This window comes from Acyrthosiphon pisum, chromosome A1 (assembly GCF_005508785.2).
Source record: "Acyrthosiphon pisum isolate AL4f chromosome A1, pea_aphid_22Mar2018_4r6ur, whole genome shotgun sequence".
Taxonomy (NCBI): Eukaryota; Metazoa; Arthropoda; class Insecta; order Hemiptera; family Aphididae; genus Acyrthosiphon; species Acyrthosiphon pisum.
The window spans coordinates 100,021,897-100,048,247 of record NC_042494.1 but is presented as its reverse complement, the minus strand read 5'-3'; the positions used below and the strand labels follow the sequence as shown (position 1 = coordinate 100,048,247).

General features: G+C 31.9%; 1 protein-coding gene across 2 annotated transcripts in view; it reads left to right on the top strand.

The window, feature by feature from the left end:
• The window catches only part of LOC100169536 (centaurin-gamma-1A), a 58,757-nt gene that overhangs the window by 31,141 nt on the left and 1,265 nt on the right, over positions 1–26,351 (top strand). Inside the window, exons 1-9 of one of the 2 annotated variants that reach the window (XM_001951691.5) lie at positions 18,658–18,796; positions 18,929–19,070; positions 20,080–20,214; positions 21,277–21,989; positions 23,301–23,584; positions 24,372–24,511; positions 25,368–25,495; positions 25,641–25,885; positions 26,097–26,312. In XM_001951691.5, the coding sequence (XP_001951726.2) occupies positions 19,016–19,070; positions 20,080–20,214; positions 21,277–21,989; positions 23,301–23,584; positions 24,372–24,511; positions 25,368–25,495; positions 25,641–25,885; positions 26,097–26,312 (1,916 nt within the window). In that variant the 5' untranslated portion in view covers positions 18,658–18,796; positions 18,929–19,015. Of the gene's footprint in view, positions 1–18,657; positions 18,797–18,928; positions 19,071–20,079; positions 20,215–21,276; positions 21,990–23,300; positions 23,585–24,371; positions 24,512–25,367; positions 25,496–25,640; positions 25,886–26,096; positions 26,313–26,351 lie in introns of those variants that run through there. The other variant, XM_029487893.1, reaches the window with a different exon arrangement.

Here is a 26,351-nt window from a genome sequence, read left to right as displayed (position 1 = left end):
AATTTGATTACTGTTAATTATTATTTTGAGTATAATACTGTTATAGTAACGAATACAATTTACGATTGACTTGATTTCAAGAACTTAATATTTCATGAAATTCCTTGATAAATTATCTATGTTGATTCAAAAACAAATATTTGTGTCTCTATTTTTAAATTATGCTCACCTTTACCTAGATACTATAAAAAATAAATAAATGTTACTTTTTGTTAAAAGAATATAAGTGCCCCCTTGAACATGACTGTATTTTAGATTCTGAGTGAAACGATGAATGTATTGATTTTACAATGATGTATGTTTTTTTTTATTTTTATAATTTTTAAATTTTTTTTTTGTGTCTGTCATCACCTTTTAGGACAGTAAAAGTGCTTGGATTTTCTTCAACAGTACCTTTTCTGATAGGAAAGTGAACCTAGTTGGTACTTTGGGGGGGTCAAAAGTATAATTTTCAATAGTTTTCAAAAGCGCCGTGAACAACAAAAGAAAAATTAAGGAAAAACGGGAATTTTTACGCAAAATCTGTTTTCGAGAAAATTGATTTTGGTTTTTGGTGTAACTTTAAAACGAATGACTGTAGATACATGAAATTTTCACTGGTTGTTTTTATTTCCATTTTCTATACATGATAAAATTTTCAAAATATTTTGATTTATTTTGAGCTGTTTACGGACAATTTCAGTTTCCAATTTAATTAGTTTTTTTTTCTATGAATGTCATTAAAACTTTATTTGTTGAGTAAAAATACTTGAAATTTTTGGTGCACATTTCTGCAAAAACGATGCACAAACGTTTGGCACCTTAAAAATTTCAATTTTCCAAAAAGGGGGTGTCTCGTTTCAATGCCCCCCCACCATTTTGTTTTTGGGATAGAGTTTTCAGTTTTTGTGCACAAACGATTGGACTTTGTGCCCATTTCTGCACAAACGAAGCACAAACGTTTGGCGTGGTCAGAAGTTCAAATTTCGAAAATGGGGGGCTACCGTTTCAGTGGCCCCCCATTTTGTTTTTGGGATAGAGCTTTCAGTTTTTGTGCACAAACGATTGGACTTTGTGCACATTTCTGCACAAACGATGCACAAACGTTTAGCGTGGTCAGAAGTTCAAATTTCGAAAGGGGGGGGGGGCCATTGAAATGGACCTCATACTATATTAGGTATACATAGTATATCTGCTCATATATTTACAACTTTATTTGGTTTTAAAAAACAATCTATTATTAGTGGTAAAAATGTCAATATATTATTATAATATATAACTCTTTGTGTTTTAATATTTTAAGCGACAAAAAAAAATAATTTCTATAATATGGAATATAATTTGTCGTAATACACCCCAACGTCATTTATTTTTTCTGCCGAACATCATTTGCCTTGTATTAATGACTACGCAAGCTTAAAAGTTTCTAATTATAAGTTGAGATTACATAACTTCCCTTTATTTAGAACGTAAGGAAATTTAAATCGTTTAACATTAATTAAGTCTCCACTTTCCACCGGTATTGTTTACAATATACGTCGAATAAATTGTATTTGTTCATAAAAGTTTATATACCAAGACCTTGAAAATGTATACATATTATTATATAAAATATAATAAACAGGTACCTATAGTTTGTATTAGTATAGTTTATTAGTTTGAACTTCAAACGACAAAATCACTAAAAGTCGCGGCTATAATCATCTCAAATGTTCATGAACAATCGTATTTTGTATGCCAAACAAGTGAATATTATGTAAGTGTATATAACTTATAACAATATTCAAATATAATTTACTATATATATTACAACAAAGTTTTACTGTTTATTTAAAGTTCCATTTATCTTCCGAGATTATGTTATACCCTATGAAGGATCAGCGAGTACACACTTTTTACGGTTATATGTATGTATAACTATATATATATACAAGCATATAATATATAAGTAAATTATTTTTAAATTTAAAAATATTTTACTAAACGAAAGTTTTGTAGAACATTGGAAATGTATTTTAATATTTCACTCGCTTTATAATAGACGTGTAGGATATTGCTTTTCACGTTTTTTGTCGTTTTTGGTAATACATGCGGATCGTCAAAAGTTTTTTTTTAATTCCGAATACAAAATTGGATTAATAATATTTCAAATTTATTTCACGTTTGAAGTAAAATTATTTACAAAAACTTGAAAACGGTGGTGTGCGCGTTTAATCATAAAATTTGGCCCGTTATCGTGACATTACATCGGCCAGTGTTTGCGATAAACGAGCTGCCGGGTATAAAATATATTATGTTATTATGTGCGAGAATTTGACATTCCATTACTATACTCACAAACACTACGTACATATATATATTATCGCGGCGTTTAGTGACGTCGAATGATTTATGAAACTCGAGATCAATCGTATGTGATTTTCGCATTTTAAAAAATAACAACATTATTTTCGATGAAAACGTTTCGCGTGTACGTTTCACGTGTGAGCTACTCAACCCTTCGCATTTTTCATATAGCCAATTTGTATATTATAATATATAAATGATATTATTCTACTATACACTCCGAACTCGGAAACGTTTTAATCTATATACGCTCGTCGTGACGTTGTTGATCGATATAAAGCCTGCAAGTACAAATGTGTAATCGCCGCTGTTATAAATCTACATTACACACAAATTGATCTATATAACTGCAGGCTACTCCAATATTATTTTCCCAACCAATTTTAACGGTTTAGTTGAAATTTACTATTCCTGAAATAGTGGAGCAAAAGTTTGCAACTTAACGGTATGAAGTGACCTAACTTCATTCCAATCGTCCGAGCTTTAAAAACTTATTAATTGATACCATGTTGACAGTGTCATCGACATTATTGACACTATTATAGATCGTTTGATATTTAATATATATATACAATATTTGTAGAAAAGTACCTATAGGTACTGCTCTAGAATATGAAATTAAAATTATTATATTATATGTTGCAGCTTAAAAGAGTTTTAATCCACCGTGATAAAAATATAAATAGTAAACAATAGTATTTTATCAAAAAATCTTTTTTCTTCACAAAAAATCACAAAAACTTACTGAGAAATTTACTGACTTATTTATAGTTATAGTTTTTCCGGTTAAATGAACCACTGTAGTCCTGTAAGTATATGTCATATATGTGTATTGTATAATGTATATACTCTATTGAGTATATGCTGAACTGCCAAAGTGTCCGTCAAAATACTGTTTATATTTATTTGCTTTTGCCGTTATAATATATATATGTAATATGCATGCATGTATTTATGTATTATGTATACAGCTGTTGTGTGGCGTAGAATGTCCACGTCGAAGCGTGCAAATTTTGACAGCAGTCTGTTTTTGCGAATCATTGTGTGATTGCCGTTGATCAATAAAACCATTTATAAAAGCCCAAGTACAAGATACGTTATAGGAGAGACTGCTTTCCAGCTAGCAAAACATTTCCTAATGTGTAGTCTTTCAACTATCACTCCTCCCTTATAGCATACCCATTTTTAAGTTTATTGTGTTTTTGCAATTGATTACTTGCTATAGCTGTATGTCTTTTAGTTGCATTTATATATAGTGAAGGAATTGTTGATGCTCCATTAATGTCTGTGGCTTATAATTTAACTAATGTGTTTCAATTTATAATTTTTTAATACTTTTCATGATAGTCTTTTCGATTTTAATTTATAAATACCGTTGTAACGAGTTTTAGTAACAATCTATTTTTATTTATAACCATTTAAAGTTCACTTATCATAAACGTGGAATGTACTTTGTTTAAGTATATAATATAGTGATCTAAAATATTTATTCAAATTTCGGTATTTATTTACCAATATTTTCAGAAAACTACTCGGCTTCATAGCTATGAAAATTAAAGAACCTAATAGAATGTTACTACAATGAAACATATTAAAACATTTAGTGAGGGTACTTAAATTGTTTTTTCGTTTTACCTACGCATTATTGTATGAACGATCACCTTAAATATCAATTAAAATCTCGGACGTAATATTTTTAACCGATGTAAAATTTTCTCCAACCAAAGAGTCGTCGTGACCTTTCGTTTTTATACAAAGTACTCAAGTGTACCTAGTATAATATACGTATGTAAAAAGATTTCGATTTCTTTTTGCGACAATATAGTTCGAAAACCGTTTGGTGTGGTATCTAGTTTCCTCAATATGTACCGATACATTTAATATTTGTACCTATATTATATACTTAGAGGAGATCGACATTTTATCGCCGCTCTCTAACGCCATTCCTGGTCGCGTCGTCGAGCTCATATTATTATAGTAAATATAGTAAATACGATGATGTACAATACGCGCATGTGGCACAAACACTTTTATATGTAATATACAGACGACAACGTCGTTTCACTTTTTTTTCCCACTTTTGAATTCCAATCGTTATAGAATTGATTTTCGAGTTTTCACTGCCATGTGTCACCGAAATATTAAACTCGTACATTGTGCGCTCACCATTACATATTACCCGCCGCATATCAGCTATCAGCATGCATAATATATTAATTATTGTACTGCTAAATATTGTTATTATAAATTCTATAAATAATTATACACTCTCATTACATAAAATGTATTAAGTAGATATATTTCTGAATTTATATGATAGAACGGACTCGCAATTTGAAAAAAAACGACCAATAATATATGTAATTTTGTCTAAAGTTTGATGTCAAATAACCTATTGTGACTATATTATCTGTTTGCTTGTATAAATATGTATATTACAGTTGTTCTTATATAATGCGTATTAATTCGTTCCAAAATGTTCAATCTGTTTTTGGTGTATATTAACATATATAATAATATTAGACTACACGGTAGAAATAATAATAATATAAAGTATTTAGAAATCTTGCAAATCATAAATTTACATAATGTACTTCTAAATATATAATGTAAGGTATAATCGAGAACGTACTGTGATATAAAAAATTCAATACACAGTATAGACTTATATGTAGTAATCTTGAGGTCTTCCCACGGGTAATTTTCAAAAGGAGGCGGTAAGCCCGGATTGGCATAATTTGTGTTAATTTATTTTGTTATATTATATAGGTACCTAGGTACTTTGAGTTTTGACTGGATTGATTACTTTTTTCATGGTAGTGTCTTAATAATAGGCTTACCAAAGTTAAATGGATACATCGTGAGCCATTGTTTGGGACTATTAAGGTACTGTTTATATTATATTTGAGATTTGTTAGGTAGGTATACGATATAGACAATATTTATGCGACTTAGCTGCATAATGGACGATTCGTTTAACAGTAAATACTACTAAATACTTATGATCTCAAAAAATATCTATTATTGTTTTTGAAAAAAATTATATTTTTAAATTTGTTTTGTCTGTTAAAGCTAATACATTAACTAGGTACTTAATATGAACGTAGTAGTAGACCCATATTTTGTCAGGGAATTTCGTGTGGATACTTAATTGTGTATAGGGTACCTCTGTGCTACTTCAATCCGCTCATATAACTTTAAATAATTTCAAGTTATAACTAATTAACTACCTACTAATTGCATACTTCATTATTATACAATATATTATACCTGCATAACTCTTAGAAAAATGTACTATTTTGGAATATAAAACAAAAAATGTTTGCTGGTCATTCAAAAAAGTAAAACATTTAAATAATGTTAAAGATTATACAAGTATCATACTTTTTTCCAAAAATATTATTTGATATTAACTGAATTTTTTAAAACAATATTTTAAAAATCTTTTATACATGTCGAATGTCAGTGTACCTACCAAATTAGTGTTAACTGTTAAAAATATCATCCTGTATAGTATATATATTATATATATATGCATTGGTGACAATGACGTTGATCTTGATACAGTCGTTAGCAACTATTATATGATCTACTGTCTCGTTTATATCTATATAGATTCGACTATGAAAATATACATATTTTATATTATAATATAATAATGAATATTGGACAGGCTGAAAATGACGGGTGCTTGCAGTTGGTTATATGTATTATTATAGTGTAGACACGTATACAGAAAACTGAGGTATACGTTCAGGTTTCCGCGAAGATTATTTCGTCAACATATAACATATTGTATAGGTACTAACTATTCCACGCGAAGGATTCTTTTATGCGACGCTTAACGCGCGCGCATACTGTGTTATTATTATTTTTTTTTTTTGAACAAACGAAGTATACCTATAACGTATGTCCCTTCAAATCGAACAGTCGTGATATTGTTGTATATTATATAAATTATCGTGTGGTTTTTTAATTTTTTTTTGTTTGGTGTGATGGGGTTAGAGTCATGCGATTTCTAAATCTTTAAAAAAAAACCAATCTTTTTCCATTTTTTACGTAGGCATGACAACTATGACCTATATAATAATTAATAATATAATGCTAATAAGTAGGTACCTACAACGAATGAATATTAAATCATTATTATTTTCGTTTCCGTCAAGCTATAATCACGCAATCACGATACCTACTACGTGTATTTTTGAATATTCATAAAACTTTTTGCATCAAGTTATCGCAGCCTTTGCTGTAGGTAGTCTGGCCTTTAATCAAATAGTACCTTTATTAGAGGGTATTATAGGTGTGTGTATGTATGTATAAACATCGCAAAAGACGGTAGTCGTAGTAAAAAGTCCACTCAAATGTAAATTTTGCGCTTACGGTCGTATTTTTTAGGTGATTTAAATAATTCGACCATCCATATAAAACCCAGCCCCGGAATACGTATTGTATTATATACCTACCTACACCCGTTGTACACGCAAAATGTCGCCAATGGTTTGATTAAATGTATATTATAAAATGGAGACGGCGCTTGCGTTATTGCGTTCGCCATTTCCGTTGTCGTCCAATAAGTAATAAGAATAAAATAATGCGTTCCTTTATATAGTTCCAAAATAGTAATCTTAATGTCATCCCTCAAAGGTTCGTTCTCGTTGAATTTCATCCGCCGTTGATTGTCATTCGTCCCACGTATACAGGATGATACATTTATCCCGCCACACTAATTTTCCCAGTTGGTGTACCTATAAATGAGTGCAGGAGTAGTGTGGCAACATTTTCCAAAATGAATATAGGTAATTGGCGGCGCCGCGGCAGTAATGCGAAAGCAATTCCCGCGGCGTCGTTGATTAAAACCAGAAAAAAAAGGTACATAATTGTCTGTAACTTAAATGTTTGTAATTAAAATTGTATTCATTCAATATTTGATTTATGAGATTATTATTTATTACCAAATATAAATCGTCTTTAAAATAAGAAATGAAAACCACGAAACTCCGTTAAGACTGAAAATCTCATGATAAAAAAAATATATATAATATGATTACAGTTGGTCGAATGGATCATCCTGTATATGTACAAAACAAACGATCACACTATAACCGTCGTCGTAAACTCAGTACAGTGAATATGTGTATATAGCTTACCACCTTTTTAGTATAATAATATATATCCGCGACGACGACGTATACATATATTATAGTATACCGCCAGTTATATAGTCATATCGTCTCCGGAGGGTTCGTATGGTCTCGTCTCCTCGGGCGATTTCTCGCAAATTATATTACTCCGCCGCCTTCGATTCCGACCCTCCCGTTGTTTAAGGTCTCGGACGGATTGTATTTTGCCGCACTGTAATATCGCTATAACATGTTTACGGATCGGGTGTGCGCACGCGTACTGCTTCGATGCATAGTCTGACGAACATTATGACATAACGAGGACGACTGCGGCAAAAGTACGTCGACAATGCGTGCATTATTTTTTCAATTTATTTATATACAATATACAGGATGTATCTAGAACAATAAAACATATTTAAATATATAATTTCAGTGTAAAATTGAATCGATGTGTGTGGAAGCCCTCCCACCCATTATTTTCAAATTACACCTGACAAAATTGTGTATTGTAAGGGAATTTTAAGTTGATCGATTCGATGATTTGGTTTTTGGGAATTTTTAAGTTCCATTTTAAATACATATAATTGTAATATTGGTTAACTTTGCCCGCATATTATACCTTTGAATTTATCAATTTAAAAATTCCAAAAATCAACTGACAATTCCTTATACAAAGCCTAAATTAACCACTTACAATTATTTAAAATTTAAGCTCTACAACTTACAGTTTGTCCGGTGTAAGGTTATGTTATAAGCTAACTTCACACACTTGTAAAATCGTCAAAATATACATATCCTATAAAATAATATTAATAAATATTATATTATATCCTGTATAATTATTATACAATTTATATAATATTAATTATTTTATATTTTATGTACGTTTAACAGCACCAAAGTCCCTGCCATGTTTGTTTCCTTTCCTTCTCTCTCCGGTTCCTGTACCTAATAGTAAGCTATTGCTACTACCTACCGTGTTTTACTCTCTTTGCGTTTTACCCTGGCTATATTTATGATTGGCGATGAGTGATGACAAACGCGATCGTGAAACATCACCAGTTGACGGAGAGAAATCACCGTCGCGTACATTACTTGGAATTTTTCTAAAAGTAAATGTAAAGCTGTAAAGATATATACGTAAAAGTATAGGTAGGTCTATTGTATACGTACATTTATATATATATATATATATATATATGTCTAGTATAATATAATATATACTATGTAAGTTTGTACGTACCTATACAGTGTTTATATATTTTAAACTGCTACAAGCTACACTAAATTTTAAAACAGTCTTCATCGAAAAATGTCTATTTTATTTTTTATTTCAAATCCAATCTGTATTTTTTATCTCTGACGTAGAATATACATTTTTTTAAATCTTGATTATGTATTAATACCGTATAATTCAATAAATATATTAAAACAGATTGTAGTGTGGACCACAACTTGAAGTTTCTAAACTTTAAATGATTTTTAATAAAAAAAAGTTCATATATATTCAACGTGTATGTCAAAAAAGATTGAAGAAACTATAGTGTAATCACTTAAATGGATCACTCCGTATACGGGTGTGTATTTCGTTCGCGGGGAAAAAATGGAAAGCGTGAGAAAACATAAAAAGATTGCTCGAGAATCGAGGAAAACGCATCGCATGGTTATATATTATTACCTATATATACACTATAATTATGCCAATTACCTACATAGTTTTTTTGGGGGGACGGGTGAATTCGATTGAGTAATAATAATAATAATAAGGCATATGATCGATTGTAAATTGTAATTGATGAGTTCACGGATTTCGCGCACAAGAATGCTTTTAGTGAAGAAAATATACTTAACGTGCATTTCACAAATTACATTATTTATAATTCCGTGAGAATAACGCGTTCGAGATTACCGACGCCTTTGTAATTTTATACAGTTTGTTCGATTATTAAATATATATGGGTACAATATATAATATGATGTGTATCCAGTTGGTTTGAATTATTATTATTATTATATTATTACACGCTATGTAGGTATATCCACTTGAAATTTTTCGGGATTTACGATCCGATTACAACGATGGGGGGGAGAGTCCATAGGTGACCCTGTCTATATACTTTCAGTGTACTCTATATACACAGGTATATATGTATATACGCACATCCGGTCCGTTAGTTCCGGGCTATCTAATCGTTGACGACCGTTTTTATTATTATTATTATTATTATTATTATTTTTTTTTTTTGACGCAAGACGACGAGCCTTTTGTGCGCTTCACACTCGACCGGACCTTTTGTCGTCGATGAAATCGTTTTTTCTTTCCTGCGACGGACGTCGCCTCCTCGCGAACATTACACCTCATCGCCTATATGTACACACGCGCGCACACCTATAAAGCATACACAAAAAAATAATGCGATGTAATATTATATGATATTCATTTTCGCACCTATATAATATATACGCACCACACCATATACGAATGAGCTTAATCCGACGTTTATATTAAGATTTAATCCTCCTTACCTGCACAAAAGGTGTCGAAATTGTTTCCTAGACAATGGTTTTATTTTTTATTGTTTTTTATACCGGCCATGATGTGTGGGTAGTGCGCGTGTGTGTAAATATAGGTAATGTGTTGTGTTTTTATATTTAGTCCACCCTTACGGCGTATATATGTCGCTCTGCGACTGGTGTTGTAATATTTGTAACTATTGATATTTTAACGTCTGATTTGCATGCAGTGATCGATCCTCGCGCATAAATCATTAAAAAAAAAAAAAAAAACAGGTGTATCGATCGAGTTTGAGTTCAGAACGAAGAGCTATTCGCCTTCGTCGTACACAAATGTTGTATTGTGTTTAATAAATTCTGTCGCTAAACTTATTCACGTAATTTCGTCGTTTAATAATATATGATGTATTCATATTTTGTTTATATAATACATTTACTGCACCTCTAGACGACGGTTTAAAATCGTGTTTGCAAAATAATACTCTAGAATAGTAGAATAAAACTTTATCAGACTGCTTTTTCTCGGGCAAGCATTTTGCCTATTTTGTTTATTGCATGTTCATCTTGGGAATAATAAAACGCGTCGATTGTCGTCGTGATATTATAACCCTGTAATTGTATCGTCTGATTTTGATCAGATCGATTTGATTTCTGATCTATCATCACTTTATTCTTAAAATAAATTCGAGATCAATATAATAGATATCAGAACCGAAATAGGGAAAACGGTGGCTAATCAAGAATTATTCAGAATACAAATTGTTTATTATTGGAAAATGTAATTTTATTTAAAATGTAAATATATAATTTATATAACGCATTGAACTCTATTAGTCCGCTATATAACAGTTCTGTGCGTAAACGATTTTCTGTAGACGTCTTACAATATGTATATATACTGCTATACATGTTTTTTTATAATATTATGATTTATGATAATGTAAACCACGAATCGATGTTGCAGTTAACGTACTATGGTTTTATAGGTTTAGCGGAAAATCGTGACGGAATCAAAATGAAATATAATATGTGTAATAATATGTAATGTATACCTATCTCATGTACCTACCCATAAGTAACGAATCAACAACCTAAGCGGAAAACGCCGAATAGTTAATGTCGCATAGATAGTCGGCCGGGCAAAAACTGCGTCCGTATACGGATCAATAACGCATCAATTGGGTTACGGTGCCGTCCGCGTAGTTTAGTGCTGCCCCCAAAGCCTGCAGCGGCTGCAGCTATCACATGGTCATATCCATCAACATATTATTATAAATAGTTACAATAATGTATTATATGATTTATTTTATTTTGTTAACTTTGATAAGCCGTAAGCATATTGTTCAAAGTGATAAACGGTAGGTATAGTTAATAAAAGTATTTATTTGAAATTGTGTAATACAAATGTGTCAACCACGTACGGTGCTGAGGAAAACTCCACCACCACCCCACCCCCATCAAACCATAAAGTTTATTAAATTTTTTTTTTCATTATTTTATATGGAATTTGTATGAATTTGTACAGTGAAAATCTGAATCTGTACGGATTTATTTTCAAAGGAAATTAGTGTTGGGGGGGGCGTCGAAATATATACGTGTGCCTGACTCCAAAATTATATAATAATATAATACTTAGTAAACCATCTCAGTTTGCTGATCATAATAATATACAGGTAGGACTTAGGTACATTATTTTTTGTAAGCGTGTAAGCATATTTGTAGGATGTGATTCAACATTATAATATATTAATATATGTATGTAGGTTATGCGGATCCTAGGCGGCTGCAACGATAATGGCGTTTCGCGATACGATTTTCGGAAACTATTATTTTGCTGTTTTCGTAGGACTTGTTTAATCTCCGTAAATCGTATAACACATTACATATATATTCGGACTGTCTCTGACAAAAACCAAAAAGCCACTTGAGAGGTTTGCTTACTGCACGACACCACTCTCTTTCTCTATCATAATAATATATATATATATATATATATATATATATATATATATATATATAATATATTTTATATGTCTGTGAGACGCTCGCGCGTATAATAACGTTCTAAAAAGTTTCTTTGCAAATCTCACCCGATACACATCGTTTCCGGAGACCCTTTCGGTATTTTCCGGGAAAGCCCCCGTTTCGTTATGCGCCATCGATTGTGTATATAGGTACTATATATACACTATCGCGCGTGTACACAATATATTATATTGCCCGTTTTCCGAATAATGGTTAATATAGAACAACGCATGGTCTCATAATATATATATATACTGCGTGCGGCCTGTACGACGACTATATATACAGTCTTGCCCTACATTTGAAGAATGATTTAATGTGGAGCACGCGCATGCCCCCATTTTATCATGTATTTATTCAAATCCCGATTATAGAAATTTTGAAGTTTGCCACTTCATCATCATGCTTGGTTTCCTAAGGATAATAATAATACCAATACATACTTGATGAGTCGGCTTATTATTTTAAAAGGCTTGGCCCTTTTAACAAAAGTGTGTACAATTTTTAATTAATTTAATTAAAATTGGCAAAATATAAATATAGATACTAATAAACTTGACAATATTTGAAAAATCATAAATATACATAAAAATAAAAATAATTTGAGTTTGAAAATTTGTGTCACATTGGCTCGTCATTATAGTCATCTTAGCGGCTCTTTTGCTAAATAATTAGTGTTGGCATATGGGATGTTAAAAGGAGCAGTATTAGGAGCAGTAGCTTATACGTGAAACTATTAGTTTAGAAGATTCGATTTTGCCTTTTAAAAATACTACAAACGAACCATATAGTACCTTCGGCATTGCGTCTTCGTTTAGCCAAGGAAGAAAGTTCAAATATATTTGCTACCGGAGAGTTATATTATGAAAACGCTCTCACCAAAAGTATATACTTACTATTAGGTACTGCAATAAGTATAGGCTTAGAAATAGGAATATTGTTGCCTGTTGGTCATATATTCATCATGATGACTCGGCCACAAGATTAAAATATTAAATAAACAACTTTGTTCTTGATTTTATCTGCATATTACCATTGACTGTAGATTAGTGGCTATATTAATTTAAGTTTAATCGATGATATTACTATAATAAATTGTATTAATCATCAAATGTACACTAAATTTCGTGAAAATACTAGCGCGATACTATTATATAATAAATATATGTGCGCTATAAAGTTTGATTTCATTCGTAGTCTTGAAATTTATTTCTAGCTTTCATAGCAATAAATCTAATATGCCAAAAAAACATACAACAATGTTCATGTTATGACAGTATAATATTATAGACGACAAACAAATTGACTCCTTTGGCGGCTGCCGTTGTTTCGCCTGTGTAATAATTGTATACTACTATTACTACTGTACTATACCTATTACATTTTCGCACCGAGCGGATTATGCAAACACAAACGAATATTGTAATCATTTAACACGCATATACATTTACAGGGTGATTCAACAAGCATGCGCTCACCCTAATTTTTCGTTTAGTAACGAGTTCAATTGAAATACTTAGTTTATTTATACCATTTAAATAAATCATTTGCTTCACGGTTTAAAGGAAAACAGGGTAGTTCTCATTTGAAAAAAAAAACGAAATGGATATCATCAATTTAAAAGATATAAAAAAAACTGAGCATATGAAAACATGGCCCTTAAGTATATTATACTTAGCTGTTTATAAATTCCAAAAATCTGAATTTAAATTAATTACAATTATTAAAGAAAGAAAACAGGGGATGAGCATTTTTGGTGAATCACTATGTATATATTACATATTTTGTATATCGACGTGTAACAATTCGCCCAATGGTTGCGTGTCGTGCGCCATTTGAATTATCGCCTACACTCTATAGTACGAAATTGTGGCGTGCATAATAAAATAATATATATCATACCCATGTATGTGTGGCAATCGTAATAATAATCGTTTGTCGTGGTTTGTCGACGCAGCTGCTGTCAATTACAATTTGTTCAACTATATACACCTACATTATAATATTATGTTTATATATATATAGGGTGTATGTGAAGGATTTGGAAATTTATCGTTTGAATATTTATTTTTAATTTGTCAACCAAAATAATTCAATCACATTATCACACTGTATCCTGTATACATAATGCATATTTTACTTGTGCCATATGCATAAAATTTACGTATTTAACGGCTGTCTTATTGATTACCTGTCATATTTAATATATATTTTGTACAATATAAATGGAACGCGCGTATAGCGTGTAATCGCTATATTTGCGTAATCAAATAAGCGTTAATGTTTTCGCACTGTTTTCGTTCTTGAGTTGATTCGAAATCGAAATCATATTTCGTTGTTTGTAATCTTTGATGGAATGTTTGGTAAATATAGGTATATATTTTTTTTTTATTCTTCTCTGAAATATATTTTCAAACTTTGGAAGTTTTAAAGTGAAAGACAGAGGAATAAGAGTGCAGTGGAATGTAAATCAATTCTTTTGTGATTCTTTAATCGTATCTATATAGCTTTCCGCACGCCACAATATAGGTATAATACTATATTATATTTTAACAAAACTTTTTATTCGACAGACACATTAATATTATATGTTTTATACGCGTGACTGACGACGGCTTATAGTTATACATATTTTCCGACATCCGTACACGCGAGTAGTTATTCTTTTGTACGTGAACCCGTCATCAATTCTAAATACTACGTTTAAATAATTTAAAACATATAGTCATATACCTATCTGCACTGCAGACTAATCGTTTGAAAATCAAACTACGATTCTGTCACAGTGCCGAAAACTTATTACTTATTAACCTATATATATATACCGGGGAGACGCGTGATGTCTGGAACACGTGCAAAATACAATATCAAGAAAATTAAATCTAAAATCATTAATTTATTCATTTTATAATTATATTTTATGTACCTATAATATTGTATATGTTATTGGTTAATTAATTTTAAAACAATCGCCCCGTAAAAACTAAAAATACTATACCTACTATAATATAGTGTACTATGATTATTGATATCTATAAACATAACTATATACTCCATATTGTATAGTAAAATCTGAATGTTAATCATTTTTCTCGAATACCAATCAGGCTATTATTTTAACTACCTATCATAATATATTATTAGTCACTTATTTAGATTATAGATAGTTGTATATGAATGGCACTAAAAATTTAAAACAAATTATTATTATTGGCATACCAATAAATCAATTCAAACCCGAATTAAAAGACATGTGTTTTCGCAAAAATGCAGCATAAAAACGAGCCAAAAAGATAAATCGTCTTAACTTTATGCTACGCCACAGTCGATTGTAATACAATGTCATAAACGTATGGAACGCGCGCTGTATATTTTAATGCGTTTTGATGAGCGTAAGCGATATACAAATAAATAAAACTCCCCTTTATTGTCAAAATATATTATGTACATATTATAATAGATATACATATTATAGTTTTATAAAAAATATAATAACCGACACTGTCGTTTCTTATGTACATCTTGTACTCAATCGACACTGAAATCAAAATGATATTTATTTTTGTCATCTTTTCAAAGTAAGTAGGTATTTGCGCGTATACGGTATGCCTCTGCCTACGTACAATAATATTAATATATTTTTCGTTTGATTAATACATCTCCTCCCCTGCACGGCGTGCATCTACGGCTGCAGTGGGCGGTTTATTTTACACACGAGCTGCCCAATAATACCTATATAATATTTTATCGTATTATAGAAGCGTATTAAAATCGCTTGGAAGGGAGGCGGTAAAATTTGTTTCTTCCAACGGACAATGCGCGATTTTATGCCTACCCAATATTTAATATATTACTAGTATTCACGATAATAAAATTTTAGGAAACGCCTGTGCGTAATACGTAATCGTGCGTTGTAAAAACTGTGCATTTTCCTAACGTGATTTTACCGGTGAAATCGTATTTCTCACCCGTTTAAATTGGAGGCATGTCGGCGACGGTGGTCCTATATATTTTTCCAATATCTGTTCGAAATTATTACTTTGTGGTTCGAACGACACACGTCATACACACTACACTACCTATTCGATAATATAATATCTCACGAATTGAGACACCGATCGATTAAGTATAACTAAAAATTGATTATTTTAAAAATAGGCAGGCGTGTCCATCGTTGGTTTATGTATAACCTTCGTATAAATTGTATAAATTATTTTTATTGTTATTATCGATTACCTACCTATACATATAGGTATAGACTATATAGGGTCGAGTTTATTACTTTTTTTGTATCATTCTTTAACGAATCCCTTTTTACTATGAGTATGTAATATTTATACATATCAACCAAAAGACAACGTGTAAAAAACCTCGTTAAGAAAAAAAAACTCAAGTTCGAAAAGTTGTGTTATCAAAAAGGGGTTAAATAATTTCTTAAATCCGTTAGTATAGAAATTGTTTATAATTGTAAGTGAGATAGTTTAATACACATAAATTAACTTAGCTTGGCTATACTAATATTTACGACTACAACTAAATATATAATGCTGACATAAATATTTACATCCCCATTTTATATTTGTATAATATTACCATAACACTATTTAAGTACATACTATGAGTAGCCGCCAAACTAAGTTAATTTATTTGTATTAAATTATCACACTTCGTCAAATACATTATACATACAATTATAAACAATTTCTATACTAATGAATTTAAGAAATTACTTAGCTCCTTTTTTAAATCACAACTTTTCTATCTCGAGTTTTTTTTTCTTAGCGAGATTTTTACACGTATAGTGTTTTTGTTGAGATATCACTCATTTTTTTATTAAAATGTTGAACATAGTTAACCTATTTTTATTCAAATTGATTGAAAATACTAGGTAATACATAAATATTAATAACAAGTATATATATTATAATATAAACTACTTAATTAAATAAAACATAAAGTGGACTAGGCATATTAATACGGCGATAAAATAAATAAACAAATTAATATAGCGACGCATGGATATCATAGCAGAACTTTAATACTATTATAATATATGGTTGTATGCCGTTGTGGGTACCATCGAGATTCTGTAGCTTCTCTAGGGAAGGGGTAAGGATGACACAGTGACAGTGTACAATCCGCCTGCGATGCTTGTAACGTAATTACTGTTTTTTTTCCAAATACGATTAACTATAATTAATTATAAATTATGAATATATCTACTAAATTTATATCGTTTTCTCTCCGTCATCTGTTAATGTTTTATAGAATTTGTTTACGATGTAGGTACTTATCCTAATGTTAAACTATAATACCTACATGTTAACCAGTAATATTTTTTCTTTCGTTCATCCTTTGAAAAGAAAGTATAGATACACATGATTTATAGGTTATAGACATATTATGATGTGCAATATTATATATATTGACCATACCTAACCTGAGAAGACGATTTACGCAGATGTTTAATTCAATAACAAACTCTCTTTGATTTTACGCACGCGTGCGTATACGTAATGCGTAAAGAGACGGACTTCGTTTGTGATTACGCGATGTTTTGACCCTTCCCTGTAAAAGTTTCCATATATACAAGTAATCTACAAGCATGAATGAGGCAGGATTGAGTGTACTTGCCTCTCAAAAGTTTTAATGAGTGGAACCATCTAAATGAGAGATCTTCGTGGTATTCCCGCTAAAATATACAATGATTATTTGATTATTTATTCATTTTTTATCCACCAACTTAACATATTTGCAGTCATTGTTGCATCAATTATAATATAATATTATATAATAATTCATTTTTTTATGAATAATTATTCTTAGGTGTGTTGAATCCAAATCCTGCGCTTTACTAAGTATATATAACATAATATATACATCGATATCGTATATGTACATCGCACATGTTTATGCACCATAGTCGTATATAATACCGTGACATACACCCACTAATTAATTTCTTATCTCGACTTTAGATTTATTCATGATTATTGTGATATGCTATCTGACAACTTCTCTGTAAATCAAAACATCAGAAATATAGTGTGTCGTGTGTTTTGGTAAATTGTGCGGTTTTAGTTCATCGGCCTTCTTGGTATCGACATCAAAAGTATGTGGTTTTAGGATGATAGAAACTATTATAGATTAGGTAAGAAATAGGATTTATGATATATAGGTAATAGGTATATATAATTAGGTATTAGAAATACCTACCCATCTAAGCGTATCTGTTACTGTTGCGATATGTTTCACTACATCTAAAATGGATATGCAATAATTGCTATAAATCCAAACTTTTATTTAAATGATATATATTAATATTACTATATTAGAATATTAGTAATATAGAGTGTGTCGACAAACAAGTCACTGTAGATCGCGGTTATAGCAAGTAGTGTAAAAACGGTATGGCAGTCGGCTCCCTCCCCTCACAGAATTTTCGACCAATTTCCGCCCATCGCCAATGCGTCCGTCCCCGTTGTCCTTGAAAATGAACGCGCTGTGACGGCCGTCGCACGCTCGTCTCATGGTGTGTCATCGTCAACCCCAAACGGCCTCCTATAATATCAACCCTCCTACGCGTTATATCGATCGCTTTCGACGATTCGGCGCGTGCTGAAACGACCGCGACCGACGAGGGCGCACGTTTCGCCGATCGCGTATTATCACAGTATTCGTTTTCTGCGTTCGAAACAGCATGGTGTCTGCGTTCTTCGCAACGATATCTCATATAGTATTTTTATATATTTAGCCATCTCACTGATTTACTACTTATACACACATCGCTAATAATACACACTTAGGTAGGTGCCTATACCTCACGGATAATATTAAGTATATAATATTATGTTATTACAACCTCCTCGCCACGGCCAGATTTTATCGCTGCTTTTATTTTGTGAAATAATTTTAATAATAATACCCTTTATTTACAGTTTACCGCCTGGGTGGACGCTGTTATATTCGTGTTCAGCCTGGAGAACGAAGCGAGCTTCAACGCCGTGTACGGGTACTACACGAAAATGGCACACTACCGAAACTCGGCCGAAATACCGCTCATCTTGGTCGGCACACAGGGTGAGTACTCACATCTATTGATGTCTATAATAATACAAAAAAAAAATATATATATATATATCATGTTATTTTGCGCCCGAGGCGTCACGCTGTTTGCAATATATAATTGCTACGCTGCGACTCGGTGTCGAGTGCCGCAGTGAACAAGAAGGTGGTTTTCGAGAGAATAGACGTCGCATTGTCAGCTTTTTTTTTATTCCCGCAGAGGGGCGAGTAGGTACATACTATATAAGAGTGTTAAAGATAAAAAAAAAATGTACACAACCGCGATTTCTTTATTCATCAAAAAATTCTCCGAAAACGTACGACGAGTAGCGTATATATAATATATTACATGAATAATTCAGGAACTTTTCAACGGCATGCGCACGTGTACTATAAGCTGAGTGTACGAATCGTCCCCGGTTTTTGACTTGCTTGTAAAAATCGATACCTATATATGATCTTTATATCTTCTAAAAGTTCCGCATATACGTTTTATCGCGTTTTTTTTTTTGAAAAATCGGTAATAGTCTTGTAACGAGTGTCTATGTAATCAGCAGTATAATATATATTACTCATTATTCAGTCGGGTTAAATGTAATGCAAAATAGTATAAATATAAAATATCTACCTATATATAGTATACGTATATATTTCAGGATTTTATATTATATGGGGTGCATAATAATGCTATGAGCTGATCATAATGCTTGAATTTCTCGGTTTTCCGTATCTCATTATACTGTCGGACACTTATTTTATACACCACCGTAATAAAAATAAAGGTCTTTTGAGTCAAACTTAATGGCTTTTTACAATTTTGACTGTCGACGATGTTTTATGTGTACACACTACACATAATAATGAAATACAAGGTGCTCGTTTTTAAACTATGTATATATGTATAAGAATAAAGATCGTAATAAAATCATGAAATCGGAAGACGCCATATCTCATATTATACAATATATCGTATGATATAACAGATAATAATATGATAACCGTATAATGTGTTTTTCATGTGCAGACGCCATTAGTGAAACGAACCCTCGAGTAATAGACGACACAAGAGCCAGGAAGTTGGCGGCGGACCTGAAGAGATGTTCGTATTATGAAACGTGTGCCACGTACGGTTTAAACGTAGACCGGGTGTTTCAAGACGGTAAGAAAATAATAGATGTATATTATAATTTGTTTTATTAAGAGAGAAACCGTGCAGGCAATATTTTATTATGTGTCTTAAAAAAAGTTATAACTAGTTAATACGTATTAGGTAATGCATTATATAGTTTGTTTGGAGTACCTATACATTGTAAATATGTGCATATGGTTAAAGAATTCAAGTAGATTTTCGGTGGATGTGTGGTCCAGGCTAAGTGATTCTGCAAAGGTTGGAACAATTTTAAAGATATGGTTCTATAACTTCTAGAATCTAGATACATTTTGCAGGTCAGCCAAAACAGTGGGGGTCTCACCACGCTTAGGACAAAGGATTCTTCTCTCTTGTGTTTTGTTTAAAAGTTACGAATTTTTCATCTCAAATTATGGCACCAATGATACCACTTTTGTACTCTATTGTGGATGGGTCGGTAATTGGTATAATTAATGTTGACGCTGAAGGTATAGTATTTCTCTAAATTGGTGTGTATAAACTAGAGGGCATGTATTAATTTTGAGTTGCCATGTGGAGGTGTATTGCCTTGACATTTACCACCTCTATCACTAAAAAATATTTATAACTTCCTCCCACGAAGGAAAATAAAAAATATATTTACAGATTGCACCCCAAGCACGCAGAACGCAATGGTTTCAATTGTTTTATTTTATCCATACCCTTCTTGAATTTAATACAAGTTAGAGGTTTGTAGGATCTGCATTCTGCTTACAAGTTGTGAGATGAACATAACTCTCTACGTTTCGGATAGTAAAATAAAAAGGATTTATGTTCATGACTTGTATGAGTAAGAAGCAATTAAAAATTTAATTGCATCGTAAACAAAAGTTGTGAATGAAAACAATAAATAATTAATGCATTATTTTACGCTGTATTATATGACCTACCAATATGTATTTTAAAAAATGTACCTATTACAATCGAATACATTTTTATGTTTTATTTTTGCATTACGCCCAATATATTATAATGTATTGGCGGAAAACCCTCAGTTACAATTAATGCGTACTAAAAAAATTATATAATACATATAACCAAATGTGTTCATAGCTTGCCAAAAGATCATCCAGCAGAGGCTGTCGGCATCTACCAACTGTCTCTCGGACTCTCGGTGCTCGACGCCTGCCTCATCTTCGACCACTACCCCGGTTGGTGGTTTGCAGTCTGCATCGTACGCAGGTAACCAACACCAACACCACCAACTCTACCAACACATGCAATCTCCAGCCAGCGGTTCGAGGACGTTCTCACAAACCTCATCGCCGTCGCCTCCTGTACACGGTGCCGGTGGCGCGTCACCCTCTCACCACGGTAGTAGTGGCGTAGTCAACGCATTCAAAGAGTCGATGCTCCGGTCGAACTTGTCGACGCTGAACCGACAACCGCTAGAGCTGTCCATAGCTCTGGACAACAACAATGTATCGACGAAAACCGCGTTCGACGGTGGTGGAGTAAGCGGTGGCGCCGGTGGAGGCATTGGCTCTACTATCGGGCTGTCGGTGCCCTGCAAGGATTTACCTACACCCAGTTCCACGCCCACCACTACCAGGAAGACCCGGAGACGTTCCAACCTGTTCAACCCGTCCAAGAAGGATGACAAGAATCGGTGCCTGGCCACCGGTGAGCTGGGTAGCGGCCGAGCTATTCCTCTCAAGCAGGGTTACTTATACAAGCGCAGCAGCAAAGGTCTCAACAAAGAGTGGAAGAAGAAATACGTCACTCTTTGCGACGACGGGCGGCTGACGTACCATCCGAGTCTGCACGTTAGTATTATAATATAAGCTAATAATATATTTAATTTAATATTTATTCATAAAAATCAACATCATAATATTATTGAGTTCAGAAATAAAAGTAGGTATATCCATCTCCTTCCGACATAGCCTACAACAATTGTCATTATGCATAAAAACCTTGAACTATTGTATGCTTTAAGGTATAAAAACAGGCGGCTGATCGTAGCGCCCTTCAGCGGCGTTTTTCCGGTAGGGCTAGGGTATTTAGGTAGCCCTACCAAAAAAACGACACTGTATAAGAGGTCTCTGCGATCAGCCACCAGTTTTCGTGAAGCGTAAGATAGTATTGTCTGTGGACTGGAAACAGTGCTTGGTTAAAACGTTATTTATTTTCTGTAGATTCCTTGTTGAATTAATATATATATATACTTAACAGTTATGAACTTTAATAGGCTATACTTGATATGACTATAAATTTATTTTAAATAAAATAAAGTAAGTAAATTCAAATTTTGGCCTGTGAAAAGTAATTTTTGTTTTTATTTGACATCAAAAAGATGGCCGACCCCTGTTTTAAGGGGTTTGATTAAATGTGTTTTAATAATTTTATTTTTATCAAATAACTTTTTAATAGGTTTACTATTGATACCTTGCCTATAAACAATATATTGTTTTCATTATAGGTATTTGATGTAGGTACTGATTATTAGTATTGAATACTTATTTTTTTTGACATCGGATGATTTATTTCATTTTTATTTTTTTTGTGTTAAATTTATTCGAGAATCGTGGTTTCAAATTTAAGTTGAACATACCATGATCGTGTTAATGTGCTATTTTTCAGGTCGAAATGACAAAATGTAATTCTATAGAATCTTTGGTCATACTTATATTGTTATATTGTAACGAATGAACGTTTCGAACAATTAGTGTTAATTAAGTGCAACAATGACTTATTTAAAAAAAAAAAATTGAACAATAGAAGTAATAACAAGTGAATTATATTTTGAAATTGAATAGGTACATATATACATTTTATTTTTCGTGTTTAAAAAGTATTATGTAAATATATTTTGAACGGTGCTTTTAAAATATATGATTATATTCCTGTATTCTAACCACCATTTTTCTTCACCTACCTGTGGGAAACTCGGAAGATATGAGAGCGTTATTCTGTATTTGTATGCCTATATATATCAGCTAAACTTATCACGATAGTTTTCAAGTTTTCCTTACATACATCATATATGTATATTGTATATAGCTAGGCAAATCATAAACACATGTCACATACATAGGTACATATATATAATATACCATTTTTTTTTTTGTTTTTAGGACTATATGGAAGACGTACACGGCAAAGAGATATCGCTCCAGTACGTCACAGTCAAGGTGCCCGGTCAAAAACCCAGGGGCTCGAAGACCATCATGTCGCTTTCGTCATCGTCGACGTCGGCCAACCACCATCACCACCACAGCAGCAGCAACGGCATATCCGAACATATGTCGAACATATCGATATCGAATTTCCAGTTGAAAGACAAACGGACGACGGAGAAAGTGATGCTCACCGCATTTGAACAACTGAAAGAGCCGAGCTATAAGAACGGCGTTTCAGCGTGAGTATAATTGTATTTATTTGTTGTATGAGTATCATATTATTATTTTTATTATTATAAGACAGAGAATTGAATATATATCATATAAACATACTTAATACTTATGCTAATATGCAGGTATTAAACTTTTCTATATTTTAATTTTTGTCCTGCACTCTGTACACGAGTTTCCACCCAGTGAGTCTTAATAATATTTTCTATATCAAATGAAAAAAAAAATTGTGATACTAAAGATATTTTTACAAGAATTTATTATTGATTTGTTAAGATGTTATTATACCTATTAGATATTAGACATGGATAACTACACTCAGAAAAATTTTTTTTTTATTTCCTAAAAATTTGAAACTAACATGTAGGTATTTAATTAGTTTTCAAAATTGGTTATATTATATGTTAAATTCAAGCGAGATAAGCAATCAACGTTTAAATTATCAATTTTGTGTTACTGATACATCCATTGACGTATAAGTAATAAGTAGGTATAGGTTTTTTGTCATTCATAATCAGATACTTGAAAAAAATACTATCCCCTATAGGTACATATATTTAAAAAATGTCTCCAACGCTTATATTATATGTACCTATCAAATTAAAAAAAAAGTAAAAACAAATCAACTTATGTCACTCTTGAAAACTTTTTATCAACTAGGTTTAGGTATACGTAATCACTTTTTTTATAAAAAAAATATATGTATTGTAACATAAAATATACATAACCTAACCATTATATATGCGCTAAACATATAACCAAGTCATTTCTAAAATACATGTGTATGTTTTACAGTAATGGTGATGAATCGACAATAAGCATGTCGAATACTTCGTTGTCGGCGAACAACGGCGATCTCAAAGCAGAAACACCCAACGTGAAAAAGAGACACAGGCGGATGAAGAGCAGTAACATAAAGAACCAAGAGTGCGAAGGTATGTAAATACAAACAACATCGTTATAATTAGTTTAGGGCTGTGAATTTAATGCACAAACAAATTATTAAACACGCTTGTACTCCTCGTGCATTAAAAATTATCAAAATATTTGCTCTAAAATCCCAAAATATGTGTAAACGTGAACGTTAAACTTAAAAAGACGGAAAAATAGTGCTAAGTTAACATTCTTAGTCAATTTTGACTTGTTAAGTTTTTTTTATTTAACTAAATAATTGAGTGATGTTAAGAAGCATACGACGAATCAGTGCGATTCATTCGAAATTACATGGAGATGATAAAAAAATAAAAAATAAATAATGCAAATAATAATTAAAATGCAATGTTTTTTAATATTATTAGTATTATTTGATTATTCATTTTTTAAGTTCCTTCTGATTAGCTTGGTAATAGATCGTATATTTTTTAAGATAGGAAAACTTTTCTAAATCAAAGTTGTTTTTAAAAAATGCACATGTGCGGAAAATAAGATTAAATATTTAAATTTTTAAAAAAATAAGTGAAATATTAAGTCCTTTATGCAATAAAAAAAAACCTGAATCAAATTAAATGTCATTGGACGGAATATTTAGTGTTACGTTAAATCAGGCTTATCACACTGTAGGTACTTATACAAAATTTAATTATTTAATGTCATGTTTACGGTACCTAATAAATAATAATCAACACTCTTGCGGATATAATATGTTATGTCTCAAATTTGTATTCATCGATGATTGAAAGCAATATTAGTGATAACAATGACCTATAAAAAATAATTCGTTAAGTCATTAAACAAAAATTAGTCAAATAACAAATATTAGCAAAAAAATTAATATAATGTTTACGCTTGTAGATACCGATGGATACGAATTCCTAATCGTGTCGTTGGACAACAAACAGTGGCAGTTCGAAGCTAATAGCTCAGAAGACCGAGACGAATGGGTGGCCGCTATTGAACAACAGATTCTCAACTCGTTACAAGTCAGTGTTTATTAGTATTACCATTGATAATATAAACCCTGGTTTATATCAATGGCATTACCTACGTCTTAATAAAAGACATATTCATTTTTCATGTATTCACTTTATATACCGATATCAAAAATGCCTAACTTTATTTCCACAGAGCAATGAGATCAACAAAGTAAATGTCGGCGGTAAATTCGGATCGTCCTATAATCGAGCGGAAGACGTGCAGAACATCCGGACGCGAGTGCCTGGAAACGGTCAATGTGCTGATTGCAATTCCCCGAATCCCGATTGGGCCAGTTTGAATCTGGGAATACTCATGTGCATCGAGTGTTCCGGCGTACACCGCAACCTGGGCTCGCACATATCCAAAGTCCGGTCGCTCGACTTAGATGGATGGCCGTGAGTGTTATACATTTATTTAGGGTTCAGATTTGATATACACTAAATAATGAGTGAATATTTCTAATTTTCATTAAATATTCAAATTCAGTTACCTATATACTTACATAAAAAAAATAAAAAGTATACTCAAAATGTTAACCCAATAATATAATATACTATAGTTAAATATTTATATGGATTTATATCAACAAAAAAATTGTTTTTCTAGACCTTCCCACCTCAAAGTAATGATGGCGATGGGCAACGATCTAGCCAATTCTGTATGGGAATCCAATGTCCGTCCTGATCGAACCAAACCCAATCCTGGTTCGAGTCGGGAGGAGAAAGAACTGTGGATACGTAGCAAGTACGAGACCAAAGAGTTCCTACCGGCGATAAGCCAAACTCCTAATTTATCACAGCAACTCATCGACGCCGTGTACAGGTGGGTCATAATTTAAAATGTATTCTTTTTTGATTGAGG